The sequence below is a fragment of the Psammomys obesus genome, unplaced genomic scaffold, assembly GCF_907164565.1.
Source record: "Psammomys obesus unplaced genomic scaffold, mPsaObe1.curated_primary_1811, whole genome shotgun sequence".
Taxonomy (NCBI): domain Eukaryota; kingdom Metazoa; phylum Chordata; class Mammalia; order Rodentia; family Muridae; genus Psammomys; species Psammomys obesus.
In genome coordinates this window covers 15,078,899-15,093,898 of record NW_026596256.1, presented here as the reverse complement: position 1 = coordinate 15,093,898, position 15,000 = coordinate 15,078,899, and the positions used below count along the sequence as shown (strand labels likewise).

The 15,000-nt window shown below is 37.6% G+C and overlaps 1 protein-coding gene across 1 annotated transcript in view; it reads right to left on the bottom strand.

The window, feature by feature from the left end:
- Nucleotides 1-15,000, bottom strand: part of Rsrc1 (arginine and serine rich coiled-coil 1) — a 279,466-nt gene that overhangs the window by 151,574 nt on the left and 112,892 nt on the right. The window contains exon 6 of the mRNA XM_055596771.1: nucleotides 12,823-12,859. Coding sequence (XP_055452746.1) covers nucleotides 12,823-12,859 — 37 coding nt within the window. The remainder of the gene's footprint in view (nucleotides 1-12,822; nucleotides 12,860-15,000) is intronic.

Here is a 15,000-nt window from a genome sequence, read left to right as displayed (position 1 = left end):
TTAAATTAGATGGTTTTTAAAAAGTACTAAATAGGATTTTTTAAATGACATTCTCCTCTCTACTGCTGTGTTTATTTTTAAACTCTTCTTGGACATACTGTAATCAAGGTAAGCAAAAGTGGAAATAAACTAAATCTGACATATTTTGTGGCTTTCAAACTTCTAAAATGTGAAAAGACAATGGTAGTATTAACTCACAATATTCTGATAAATTCAAATTCCAGGTTCATGCATATATGCATCCTAAATGAACAAAAGCTGCTGTAAATATCACATAAAGTACATGTTTAAGTAAACACAACGCTAATGAGAATATGCATATATTGTCACAGAGAGAGGATTGGGAGTATGGATGCTAATAAACATTAGATTGATGGCAGGTAGATGCTATCCATTACAATGAACATGTATTATTATAGGGTACTTCATAGTACACAATGAAGTTTTTAAAGATAGGTTAATCAGCATACAGAGTATAGTGTTTTCTCATAGCCTACTCTGAGTAAACTGCAATAGTTTAGATAAATACCCACACACTATTTTGATTCCCCTGTACATAAAGGAGAAAATGAATAAAATGAACCAGCAGCCATGTGCTTCATTTAGGTCACAAGATAAAATCACATTTTTTTCTTTTTACAAGTTTTTTTTTTCTTTTACTTTTTCTTCTTTTTTCAGCATTATTATTATTATTATTATTATTTACAATTTATTCACTTTGTATCCGGCTATGTCCCCTCCCTCATTCCTTCCCAGTCACATCCATCTTCCCTCTCCCCCCACCATGTCCCTCCTGTAGTCCACTGATTAGGGAGTCCTCCTCTCCTAGTATCTGACCCTAGCCTATCAAGTCTCATCATGTCTGTCTGGATTCTCTTACTGTATGGTGTGCTCCTTCTAAAAACCTGAAATGCACAGGCGGCCACTGTTAAAGCTGTGATTTTTGTGGCAAACGGCAATGAGTAGGACTAATTGTACTGTTCTGTAGACATTATCTATTCTTACTGATAACACTTTGAGGGGAGGACGTTGCTACCTGATGGCATGTTTTCTCTGTATTGCTACAAAAAAAGTTAGACCCTAAGAAAGCTCTTAGATACTAGAGTACTCCCTGGGGTTCCCTGCAAAGAAGCAAAACCTACAGTGTTCTGAACTATAATACAAAAAGCTTGAAAAGTTATTTAGTTACTGTGTAGGTTCAGGAACATTTAACTTTGAAGTCTGTGGCTGACAGGAAATAGAAGTTACCACAGTGTGTTTAGAGTATTTACTTTTTAAAACTTTAGGAAGCACAGGTGTGCATAGGACTAAGAAAAATTCACGGGTATCAAACATAAATCTCAGACTATCAGTAATAGTTTGAATACTGCTTAACCTCATGCTTTGTTAAAGCACAAGTTTAACAGATTTCTTCATAAGATGTGGGCTCTCAAAAATGGAACAGGCAGTCATGTCTATGGCATGTAGAAAGGATTGGAGTGGGCAGAGAATGGACCTTATGTTTTGCTACTTGGAAAACTGAGTAATAGTTATTAATCATTTATACTAACATGGAACTACTTTGCAACTGATCAGATAGATCTGAAAAATTAAGCACTGACAACAGTATAAACTGACTGGAATTTGTGCTGGTTCTCAGGTTTAAGACCTATAAGCAGCCTAAGAAGTCATGACAGTAACAGGAAATTAACACTGCATCCATATCAAATTACTTCACTTTGCAAGTATTCATGAAATACATTTTTCTGTTAAAAAGAAGGTCTTCTGTGAAGAAGAAAATATCATGCAGTTGCACTTTATAATTACAGTCTGAGGAAAGTATTTCAATATGCATTTTTTCTACCAAGATGACATTTAATTTTTTTTAATTTTTAAAATTTTATTCACAATTTATTCGCTGTGTATCCCAGCTGTAATCCCTCCCTCCCTTCTTCTTCTTCTTCCCTTATGCCCCTCTTCTAGACCACTGAAGCACATGCCGAGATTCATACCCAAACTTTGGGCAGAATGCAGGGAATCTTAAGAAAGAATGGGGAGATAGAAAGACCTGGAGGAGAAAGGAGTTCAAGGAGAGCAACAGAACCAAAAAAAGCTAGGCCCAAGGGAGACTGCAGAGACCGATACTCCAACCAAGGACCATACATGGAGAGGACCTAGAACCCCTGCTCAGATGTAGCCCATGGCAGCTCAGTCTCCAAGTGGGTTCCCTAGTAATGAGAACAGGGACTGTCTCTGACATGAACTCAGTGGCCTGCTCTTTGATCACCTGCCCTGTGGGTGTGCAGCCTTCTCAGGCCACAGAGGAAGAAGATGCAGTCATTCTGCATTTTTATCCTGAGCATCCAATAAATACTGCCCTCGGTAAGAAGACCAAAGCATTGGTAGATCTGCTGAGGCCATTAAATCAGCGGCTCTCAACCTTACCAAGGCTGAGAGCCTTGAATACAATTCCTCATGTTGTGGTGACTTCCAACCATAAAATTATTTGTTGCTACTTCATAACTGTAATTTTGTTACTGTTATGAATCATAATGTAAATATCTATGTTTTCTGATAGGCTTAGGTGACCCCTGTGAGAAGGTCATTCATCCCCCAAAGTGGTTGTGACCCATAGGTTGAGAACCACTACCCTAAAGAGTGGCAAGAGACAGTAAATAATTTAAACTTGTATTAGTACATTATAGAGTGTATGTACAGCACTGGTTTATTTAAAGTAACTATGGGCTCTAACTCATTTGTACAATTATAAAAAATTCTTTTCAGAACACAGTAAGAAATCAGCCTCTCTAATACTCTTGTTCATTATATACGTTAACTTAATACTCAAATGTATCAAGTGCATACACTATGATTATGTTTGTGTTAAAGACAATTGTTATTTTAAGAACTGAAATGCAGCAGTTTGATTTATAAGTTCTATGTAAAATAGCCTAAAACAGAGGGAAGGGCTTTTGTTAGGACTTGGTAGCATTATTGATGAGTATATAACAGCAATGAGCTTATCTACATTGTTAGCAGCAACATAGTCTTTCAAACTACTGATGCACTAAAGAAGCTATTAATGATAGCTGCTTCTCAACACTCAGAATGGTCAGACCGTGTGACCACAAAGACAAGCAGGTCATCACTTTCAAATGTTGTCCAATGTTAGAAACACAAATGAGGCCTCTGTGGAGAGATGACTACCACAGGTATGGCTCCAGAATTCCTTTGCCATCCAAGTATAGAAAGCAAATCTCACTTAAAGCTGCAAACCCTTATCACTGTCCTAATGGGAAAGTTATTATCACTTGTGGAAACTGCCCACCTAAGTTGAAATGGTATTATTATAACTAGTATGCAGCTACAGTCCTGAGGAGAAAAGCAGCAAAGAAAACCAGCCCCTGCATTATTTTGCCTAGTAGGAGGGCTGTGTGCCCCTCTCTCAGAAAGCCCTTCTCTCTAGGTTAGACTCCATTAACACCTAGTCACGTGTTGTGGGCTCTGAGTTCGGATCCTTAACCTGCTTCAGAAATTTCACTTGCATTTCAAGTCAAACCTTTTTAATATGTTTTTCTCCCCAGTGGTTCTCAAAGCAACACTGGCTTCACCTCAAACTTTCTGAAATACATAGTATCATGTTCCTGCCTAGAGTATGAAAATGAGAGTCTGCACTTAAATATGATTTCCAAGTGATGGGGACCCAACTCCATTTACTTACGTGACTTCTCAGAAAAGAGAAGAAGAGACCCTTTAGAAATAGCACACTAATGAGGGTAAGTGACGTCATCCCCCCACAGGAACTAGCAGAGCAGTCCTTTACAGAACAAAACAAAACTCCAAATAATCCGTGTTTTCCTTTCAAACAGTAACAACTTTTCACACAGTTTCATGTACTAACAATAGCTTCTGACTCTAATCCCTCTCCTAAGAGGAGTGGGTATCATTCCATACAGTTTGCCTACATAGCAGTAACTGTACTATAATCAAATGGCAAGCTTTATCACCTGCGCCTTTTCATAACAGAAATAATAAAAATGCATGTTCACATCATTAGTAATTACTGGACTACATTAGAACTCTGTAGAGAGTAAACATTTAAATTCAAAACAGGACACTACTTACTACATGCTACAGAATTTTAAAATATAAACTGGAAGGAAATATAACTTGATATTGCAAGAACTTATTAGTCAATTCTCTACGAGTTTAGAAGATCATTAATTCAGAAACAAGACAGAAGCAACATCATCACTAATCAATCACCCTGCAGAGAGACAAACTAAAAGACAAGACTTGGGTCAGTGTCAGAGGCCTTTTATCTGCATGTTGTTTCATCAGTGACAGCATTACTCCTTGGTGTCATTAGGAGACCGAAACACTGAACCTAGACTTTCACACAGTTTCTGTATGTTACGGTACAGGCAATGGGTTGTTTGAGATAGTTTCTGACCAGTTCTGCTGATTCTGCAGGACACCTGCAGGGTAATGTTTTAGGATCCGAGGGCTACTCTAAGGTTAAGGCTGTGCTTGCCACTCATGACAGAATGCAGGGTAGCATGTGCTTAAATGTGCAAGGCCTTCTTTATTTAAACACAGCTACACAATTTTCTAAGAAGTGGTTTATAGCATTTTATGTTATCAATTAGTAATTTCTCTTTCTGAGGTAAAAACATGTATAGGCCATTTTTCACTGTTTAAATATTAGTGAGTGTGAAATATCACAAGAATCACAAAATGAATCCCTGGACCGGGGTGGAGTGTGGCGGGGGAAGTATAACACTAAAAATTCAAAATGCTGAATACATGCTTCCCAGAAACATGAAGCTTGGAAGTGAGTGGGAGCAGAGGCGGCAGCAGAGGGAACAAGGCCTCTGAGAGAAAAACTACAAAAGCAGGACGCACGGCAGTGAAAAGTAATAAGCAACTCTAACAGCTCAATCAACACCTACCCACCTCCTATTCTCTCACCCATTAAAACCTGCACATCACTGTGCTGCAGAAGAGGGCATTCTAGATTTAGAAAGTACCTCTACAAAACGTATATTAAAAATGAATACATAAAGTCATCCCCCCCACAAAAACTATATGAGAAGTGAACAGAAAATATAAATCAAAACATTTATAGCTTAAAATTCTGTATCAGAAAGTAATCCCAAAACATAATACTTTAAAATAAGTAAAGAATTTTTCACATGAAAATTCAAAATATAAAAACCAAAATGAAAGACAAATTCAGAAATAAAGAACAAACTACATTATGTACAAGGAATAATACATTTGAATGAAATTTTAATAATACACTTAGCTAAATAAGAAATGGCTGTAACTAAAAGCAAAGACAAGCAAAAGCACACACATACACAGTCACATACAGAAAGACACACTGAGTCTCTGCAAAGACAAGGAAAAGCACACATATGCAGTCACAGACAGACTGACAGACACACTGAGTCTCTCACACACATACAGTACCTGAAAACAGCAAAACAATGGAATAAGATAGTATTTAATAGTACAATCCAAAAGGTTAATTTCATGAAATAATAAAACTTAAATTCACACACAACAAATTTCAATTTGAACTTACAAAGAATCAAGGGAGTTTTAAGAACTTTTAGGTTCATCTTAGCAAAACAGAGGACTTTAAAGGACAAAGAAAAATGACAATATCTCAAGGCAACAATAAAAAAGTAAATAAAATTATTAAATAAAAGTAAATAGGGTGGTAGAAGACATGAAAATGTATAAAACAAGGTATTAATGGAAGCTTATTCTTAAGAGTTAAAGTAATGTAATGCAAGACAGGAATTTTCAGAAAGCTAAATTCTTGTTCAAATCATAAAACTCTAGAAAAATAGCTGGCATGGAGCAGCCTTCCATGAGAACTATACCAGAATATGAGTTTCTTCAATATGAGAGGAAACCAGGGTGCTAATAGAAAACTGAAGCTGAAGACGCTATATTTAATTTTAGAACCTATTCTAAAACAATCAAAGACAGAGCAGCAGTATATAAAATATGAATTAGCAAACTAGCAAGGACACACGCAGGAGGAAAAACAAGGTGAGGGAAGTCCTGGTCCAACAGAAGCAAACAAAGCGTGTGTGAGTGAGTGTCAGCAGGCCAGCCAAGGAGGTGAACAAAAAGAGAAAAAGAACACCACTACACCAAAACATATACCGTACCTAACTTCAATTCTTAAGAGACATACAATTCTCCCCAGCACTTCCATGTATCTTACAACAGCTTTTACTCTGAGTTATGTCTGCAAATATTCTTTAACAGTCTTGGAAGATGCAGATAGAGGACTGCCTATCACAGAGACTGTTCTGTTAACGTAAGTAGGATAACACGCTGTCTCTCTGTGGGCAAAAAACCACGCAGGTGCTTAGACTCCTACAATTGGAGTTCCTGAGCTGTCACACAACTCAGTGAGCACAGGGCATCACTCCATGAAACCGGGGGTTCCAAGGAACCTATTATGCACAGACTAGCTGTGTGAGGTTAGTAATAAATCATTTTCTCTGACTCGGGGATCTCACTTCTTCCACCATTTATGAAAACATGTGGCAGGTATGCAAGATAAAAAAAGGTATGCTCAGAGAGAGAAGGGGGTGGTAGGAAAGAGGGGAGAGAGGGAGACAGGGAGGACTGATACTATAATTAGGGGGGCGATTTCCAGAACAAATAGAAAAGGAAAGAGGGAAGAAGATATGCTGGCTTACTAAGAGGAAATAGTCTAATTAGACTTTTTATGGTCTTTATAATTCCTTATTTTTTGATATTTGAACACTTGACTGGTGTTCTATAATAAATGTTATTACTCAAGTTTCACTCACTAAACAGAGTTCTTGTTAGCAAGCACATTCTATTCCTGAACGCTTTGCCCATATTTTAAATATTCTGAAAAGAGAATTTACACCCAGGAATTTCATCAGTATCTAAGTGAATGCGGAGTTAAATGGAAATATACGTGTCAGGGTGTTCTTATATTATTCCTTTAACTTTTTTCAGTCATTACATACCAGATTCGGTTTTTTTGTTTTTTTATGCTATGTTAACTGACAGCATCAGGTTATGAAAATAATTCTCTTACTTTTCTAAAACGACAAAGCTATGCCAAGTGATACTGGTTTTGCTTCTCTGTTTTGGGTGGATACCCGAAACAGGGCTTCCTGCCTGCTGCCCAAGCAAGCTACATGCCTCACACCCTAGAACATGTTATGTGTAAATTCTAAAGTACCTGATGCTTTGAATCACACCACTTACACTGTGCTCAGAAATGCTTTTGTCTTCTACGGTCTTGTTCCTCACCTTACAAACCCAGGGACAGGCTCTTCATATTACTTTTGTGCCATGTTCTCTTAAATTGTACAAATGCTATTTTCACTCGCATGTCAGAGATACTACTATCATTTGGAGGTCTTATCAGTAAAAACCAAAGAAGGATGACCTTGTAGGAAGGTCTTGAATCCTCCCTTTAAATTTCTTTTTCTTGGTGCTTCATTGGCAGCTCTGGGTATTTTTATAAAGTGAGTTAAATTATAGATGGATTCAATGTTATTTAATTATGAAAAGAACTTTGTTATTACGTGGTGTGTCTGTTTATGTGTCATTGCAGATGAGGAGGTCCTGTAGAAATGGTTTTCTCCTTCATCCACCTTTACAGGGCTCCTGGGATTGAACTCGGGTCATCAGGCTTGAGCAAGACTAATGCCTCCAAAGGGGGAGACATCTGTCCATCTGTCTTCAGTAATAACATGTAAGCATCTTTTATCTAAAAATAGATATTATATAAAGATATAGATTATGTAAATATTTCTTTTCAATAGATATTTTCTTATTTTCTCACATAACTTTCCAGTAATGTACCAAGATTTTCTTGCTTCCTAGCTAAAGAGTACTGCAAGGTATTTTTCCTCCAACTGAAGTTATTGCTGGTTGTTTCAAGCATACTGAGAAATCCATCTGTAACCAAAATCTATGTGAAATTGATGCCTTCTGGAAGAGGGAAAAGCAGTTTTCTCCAGTTGAATGACACTGTGTGTATCTACACTCATGGCAGGCCATAGCCTCAGGAATGGTTGACCTAAACTCCATGGGTTTTTTCCTTTTTGTTTTGTATTTTCTCTGTTTCTATTTGCTATCTTTCAAAAATTGTTTTGATTATTTCTTGAGAGACAAAGAAGGGGCAAGGAGGGAAGAAGAAAAGCTGAGGAGATCTGGGAGGATTTGGAAGAATGGAACAAATGATCAAATACACAATATTCTTAAAGAAGCCAATAAAAAGAATATTGGAGGGGGCTGACAGATGTGAACTTAGGGCCTTGTACATGCCAGGCAAGGGATCTTCCATAAACTGCATCTTCAGCCCAAAAATGTTTCTGAACAATGGGAAACAACAGTGGGAGAATTTCGGCTCCCTGAGAAGATATATAATCGAATGAAGAATTATAAACCGACATATTACCAATCAAACACATTTCTTCCTTAATGCTTTTCCAACTTTTAAGTATGTTTCTTACTAAACTTATCTTATGTGGGTATTTTATTTTGAACGTATTATAATTTTCAGGATTTAACAACTAAGAGTTTTGAAAATGTAATCAAAATTAGTATTCTTTGTCACTACATATTGGTACTTAAGAATCCATGAAAATGAAACAAATGAGCCCAACTCTAATTCAAATGAGTAAATAAACATAACCACATGCAATGGGGTAAAACTAAGCAAAATGAGTTCTCTTGAGCAGTTCTGTGATTCAGGTATGCAATAATTCTGAAATTATTTGTGTGCATATGGTTAAGCACATGAGCAGAAGTATAATACAGGAGATGGCAATGAAGAGTTCTGTGGTTTGGACTGGTACTGAGATATTAGTATGGCTCATGTTTTTGAAAACCTATGTGTATGCATGTGTCTGTGTATCTGTGCATCTGTTCATGTGTGTGTGAGCACACACAGCTTCCCATGCATGGCAATACACTCTTCTCAACCCAGAACTGAGGTGACAGAAGCAGAAAGACCTCGAGCTCAAAGTTACAGCGAAACCTTCTCTGCAAAAACCTTTGACAAATATGTTTATAGATAAAATGTGCATTTTTTCATCTATCAAACTTTATTCTAGCCACTTATATAATATGAACTGTAAATTCCTAGCAATAAGGAAGTCATAAAAATCTGGCTAGCAAGATGCTTCAGTGATTAAAAGGACTTGAACATAGCCTGACACCTGAGTTCAATTCCCAAAATCACATAAGGTGGACGGGAGAAGAAATTCCAGAAAATTTGTCTTCTGACCTCCACACTTTTGACACAGCACATACTCAAAAATGGAGATACTGAAAGCGAGAACAAGGTAGAAGAGGGGGTGCAGAGACTTAACAGGGTGGAGATCAAACCTAGGCAGAGTGAGGGTGAGAGGACAGAAGGCCTGTAGAGAAAAGAGAAAATGACAGTGAGGCTATCTCAGTGACAAACTGGAGACTCAAGTCAGGGTAGGGCCCTGGGAGGATATGAAGGGGGTTCAAGCAGTTACTCCTAGTAGCAGAGGCCATAGAGACTGAAGAGAACACCTTCTAACTAGACTAACCTCCTATTAGAAAGATGGGCATGAACTCAGTGGCTGGCTCTTTGACACCCCTCCCCCACAGGGAGGAGCAGCCTTGCCAGGCCACAGAGGAGGACAATGCAGTCAGTCTTGATGAGACCTGATAAGCTAGGGTCAGATGGAAGAAGAGGAGGACCTCCCCTATCAGTGGACTTAGAGAGGGGCAGGGAGGAGATGAGGAAGGGACAGTGGGATTAGCAGGGAATGAGGGAAGAGGCTACAGCTGGGATACAAAGTAATAAAACTGTAATTAATATAAAAATTAATTTAAAAAAAAAGAATGGAAATGCCAACCTACCTACAAAAACTTCAACCCCAAATTTACACTGCCTACAAGATGTGCAGGGATAAAGACAGAGCAGAGAATGAGGAAATACCCAACCAAAGACCCACCCTATCGGAGAGTGCCAACCCCTGACACTATGAAAGATACTCCGCTAAGCTTGCAGACAGGAGCCTGTCAAAGTTGTTCTCTGAGAGACTTTATCCAGCAGCCCTCAAAACACATGCCAAGACTAACAGCCAAACATTGGACGATGCATAGGGTATCTTATGGAAAGGTGGGAGGAAAGAGAAAAGGGCACAGACGTGACAGGAGCTCCACAAGAAGACCAACGGGGCCAACTAACTAGGGGCCTGGAGGACTTTGCAGAGACTGAAGCATCAAGGACCATGCATGAACTGGACCTCGGCCGCCTACAAAGAGGTAGCAGATGGCCAGCTTAGTCCTCATGTTGGTCCGCTAGAAGGGAAGTGGGGACTACATAGGACAAGGACTCACTTGCAGGTTTGTGATCACTTTCCCCTGGTGGGACTGCCTTGCCAGGCCACAGGAGAAGAGGACATGCTCAGTCCTGATGCAACTTGATGAGCTGGAGTAGGTGGGAAAGGGTGTTCCCCTTTTCTGAGGAAAAAGGAAGGAGTGAGAGGGAGAGAAGGACAGAATGTGGAACTGGGAGAGGAGGACAGAATGGACTACAACAAGGATATAAAGTGAATAAAATTTTTTTTAAATTCAAAAAAGAAAAGAAAATATCATTTATTTATTTTTTATTTTTTAAAAGTATTAATCTTTATTCACACCCCTTAGTCTTCTATACTGATAGATTCAAGAATGTTTTTTTAAATTTTTTCCTTTTTTATTAATTACAGTTTATTCACTTTGTATCCCAGCTATAGCCTCCTCCCTCACCCCCACCCAATCTCACCCTCCCTCCCTCACCTCCTCCCATGCCCCTTCCCTAGTCCACTGATAGGGGAGGTCCTCCTCCCCTTCTATCTGACCCTAGCCTATCAGGTCTTATCAGGACTGGCTGCATAGCCTACTACAGAGGGTCTCTTAAAGACTCTACCCAGCAGTGTACCAAAGCAGATGCTGAGAGTCATAGCCAAACACTGGACAGAGTGCAGGGAATCTTATGAAAGAAGGGGGAGATAGAAAGACATGGAAGGGACAGGAGCTCCACAAGGAGAGCAACAGAACCAAAAAATCTGGGCCTAGGGCTCCTTTCTGAGACTAATACTCCAACCAAGGATCATGCATGGAGATAAGCTAGAACCCTTGCACAGATGTAGCCCATGGCAGGTCAGCGTCCATGTGAACAGGGACTGTCTGTGACATGAATTCAGTGTCTGGCTCTTTGATCACCTCCCCGTGAGGGGGAGCCGCCTCACCAGGTCACAGAAAACATCATTTAAACGTTAAAAATCAAACTCATTTTCTGAGGAACATGGAAAATTAAATACAACAAAATTTATTAATTTATTACATTGATTCATGTTTAACAAAAAGAAACAATTGGGAGTCTGATCTCTCTTTCCATAAAATGGGTTTCTGGGGTCTAGCTTGGGTCATAAGACTTGTGGTAATGCCTCTGCCTACTGAGCCATCCACGGACCTAAAATTTTTAATTAAAAATTTAAAAGGGAATTACAAAAGTTCATTTTCATGTTATCATTTCACATATCCCTTTGATATAAACTACCAGTTTATATCAAACTGGTATACTTGAGGGGCATGTTTCAATTGACATTTTATTCAGATATTTATGTTCTAAATTAATTATGTCTTATTAAGTGATAAATAGAAGCTCGGAAATATATTTCCATCATGACAATCACAATGTCATTTACTTATTTCTGACAGTGCTAAAACTTTTCTAATTAAGTTTCATAGCTCTTAAAAATTAATCTCTTTTTTAGTAGTATTTTGAAAGATCTAGGGTTTCTCAGATCCTTTTAGTTGGTAAAAGAAAAACTTTCAAACTCTAAAACTACTGTTAGTGAAAATGAAGCTGCCAATGAGGATGGATAACCAGAATGCATTACACACACACACACACACACACTTGTCAAAGAGCAAAATTAATTTTATAACATGAAGCTGCCTCTTGCCACTGTTTTCCTTTGTGGAGGCAGATCAAAAGCACATTAATAGTTAACAAAGCTAGAATATGATATATGAATGAAGCTTCTCAATTTTAAAAGTACTTAGACTGTATTTACAAAAGATCTCTACCATTAATTATTCAACATTTGGATCTGACCAGAAACCAGAGGATGAGTTTAGAAGACTCTGTTTAAATGAACTACTTAATGCTATGGTGAACACTCTGTCTAGTCAGCTCGGAATTGTTAGAAAGGGGACTTTCCAATTTTTTAAAAATCAAACGATAGAGTTTAATGCTAAATAAGTTTAAGTTTCATTTGTTCTTTAAAAATGCTTGCTCAAAACAAATTGTGCATCTCAATTATTTTATATACTAAAGCTGAATATAGTTTAAGCCAATGCATTATTCATAAAGAAAGACATTAGGAAAAACAAAGCTGTGCACTTCTTTCAAAGCTGTTAAATGGCTGAAACATACCACTTTATAGATGCAATATTTGATGGTGTTTTTCTTAAAACATGTGCTTGTTTTTGTCAGATCAAGATATACCAAAAATTCTACACCAAATTTTGCTTCTAATTAAAGCAATCATCAATCCAAGGATTGTCATTCATTGTATTTCATCTCTACATCAAAAAAAGTAATTTAAACAAAATTAATTCCCTTGAAATGGTAAGATAAATGAAAAGGTAAGTGCCTTCACATAATAACAATAGGCTGAGCCTTTGGGAAATGGCTGACTTTCTCAATACAAGGTATTCAAAACTCATCCAAAAGTGTTCATTTAGGATGCAGATATCAAAGACGATGCAAATGTTCAAGAGGAACTCAGAGCTTACCAGATGTTCTAATCCAGCTTTGATGTTTCCAGATTCCCTAAAAAAGAAGAATAAAAGTTCTAAATAGCTGCTAAACCCTTGCCTGCTATAATTTTGTTTACCTGAAAATGCTTTATAAATCCTTATAATTTTTCATTTACCAATGTTCATAATAACTGTTCTTAAGGGGAAATTTTCCACCAACAGAGAACATTTTTTTCAAAGTAGTATTACCTTTAAAAGTTTTATTCTACTAACAATTTTTTTCACAATTTTTTTCAGTTAAGAACAATAATAACAAAAGCTATGAAGTACATTCTTAGTTTACTATTCACACAGTAATAAGTTTATTTACATTACTGTTTTAAGATTATGAAAATATTCAATTACAAAGTTTATCTACCACCTAGACTCTAAAACTGTATACTTCTGAGAACACAGGTAAATAACGAAACACTGACAAATAATTTTTAAACAATATTTACTTTACTATAAATCAAGATCGATAATCATTATTTGGAGAAAAATCAACAAAAATCAAACACAACATACTTATTATCTTACTTTTGACTATAAAAAAAACTGCTGGTGGAACAAAAATATATAAGTCGCAAAGTCATTTGATACAGTATGGCAAATATGTGGATTTTAAACAAATATTTTTCTTTTATTTTTTCATTTTTAATAATTATATCATTTCATCCTTCCCTTTACTCTGTCCAATCCTCCCTTACAACCCTTCTGATCACTCTCACATCCATTACTTTTTTTTCATCAGCTGTTTTACATTCTTATATGTATATGTGTATTCATTTACATTCCTAAATATAACCTGCTTGGTGTGTCTGTATATTTTCAGGGCTGACATTTGGTATTAGATAACCAAGTGGGGTACCCTTCACTGGGGAAGGTCATTTCTCCCACTTTCAGCATTCCTTAGTTGCCAGTAGTTCACAATGTATGGCTAAAGCCTCCTGGTCATTTCTCCATCCACTTTGTCATGTCTGTCACTGTCTTTGCTCAGCTCACAGTCCCATTGGTGAGGTTTTCTGGGCGCAGCTTCTGACATTACTACAAAACATAGAATCGGAGCAAACTTCCATATACTCTGTTTCTTAAAATATCTTTCTTCTGTAATGTTCCCTGGGCTTTAGGTGTGAACACTTTTGGTGAAGTAACCGTTTAAACTCGGTTCTACAACTCTGCATGTTGACTAGTTGTAGTTTTCTGTAATGGTGTCTGTCTGTCACAAAAAGAAGTTTTTTTTGAGCAGGCTGAGAACAACACTTCTTGGACAAATACTTAAGAGTGTAGTTAGGGATTGTGCGTTCAGTAAAGTTGTGGTTTATAGGTTTTCTTATAAACCACATGACCTCACTAGCCCTGGGTAGTTGTTTAGATTTCCATTACTAGGCATGATTTCTGTCTTGCTGAATGGGTCTTAAGTCCAATTAGTGAGCTGCTGGTTGCCATCAAGGTGCCACATCTGTACCCTTATGTTTACTGTGACATTCTAGTCATTAATGTGGTTCTGAGGTATCACATTTGAAAAGCACCATGAAGGTTGTTTCCCTCCTTTGGAATCTTGCCTGGTGCCTTCTGGTACCATGAAAGCTAGTGCACAGGGCATTCAGTTCCATTTCAGATTAGGCCTCCGACCCTGTCTTAAATGCATGGAAGAGGTTTATATTTTAAATTTTGTATGTATATGTGTATGAGCCCTCATGACTAAATGTATACCACATGCATGCAGTTCCCATGGAGATAAGAAGGGGCTATCAGAATCCCTAGAAAATGGAGTTGAGGGCATTTGTAAGCCACCTGGGTCCTCTACAATACCTAGCAATAACTCTTAACTGCTGAGCCACCTTTCCAGTCCTTAGGTGGAATTGTGAATACTGTGATCTGGGTTAGTTTATTAATGACAAAGGGACTTTAACTTTCCTACTCTGATCAAGCAATATTTTTGTTTCAGGATGATTATAGGTTTTGCCATTTTTTAAAAAATTTCTTTTGGGTTGGACAGATGGCTCAGAAATTAAGAATGTGCACTGCTCTTACAGATTCCGAGTTTGATTCCCAGCACCCATACCAACTGGCTGACAACTACCTGTAACTCCAACTCCGCAGGATCTAATGTCATCTGCTGGCTACCATGGGCACATGGGAGAATGTACATGCCCCACATATATACACATA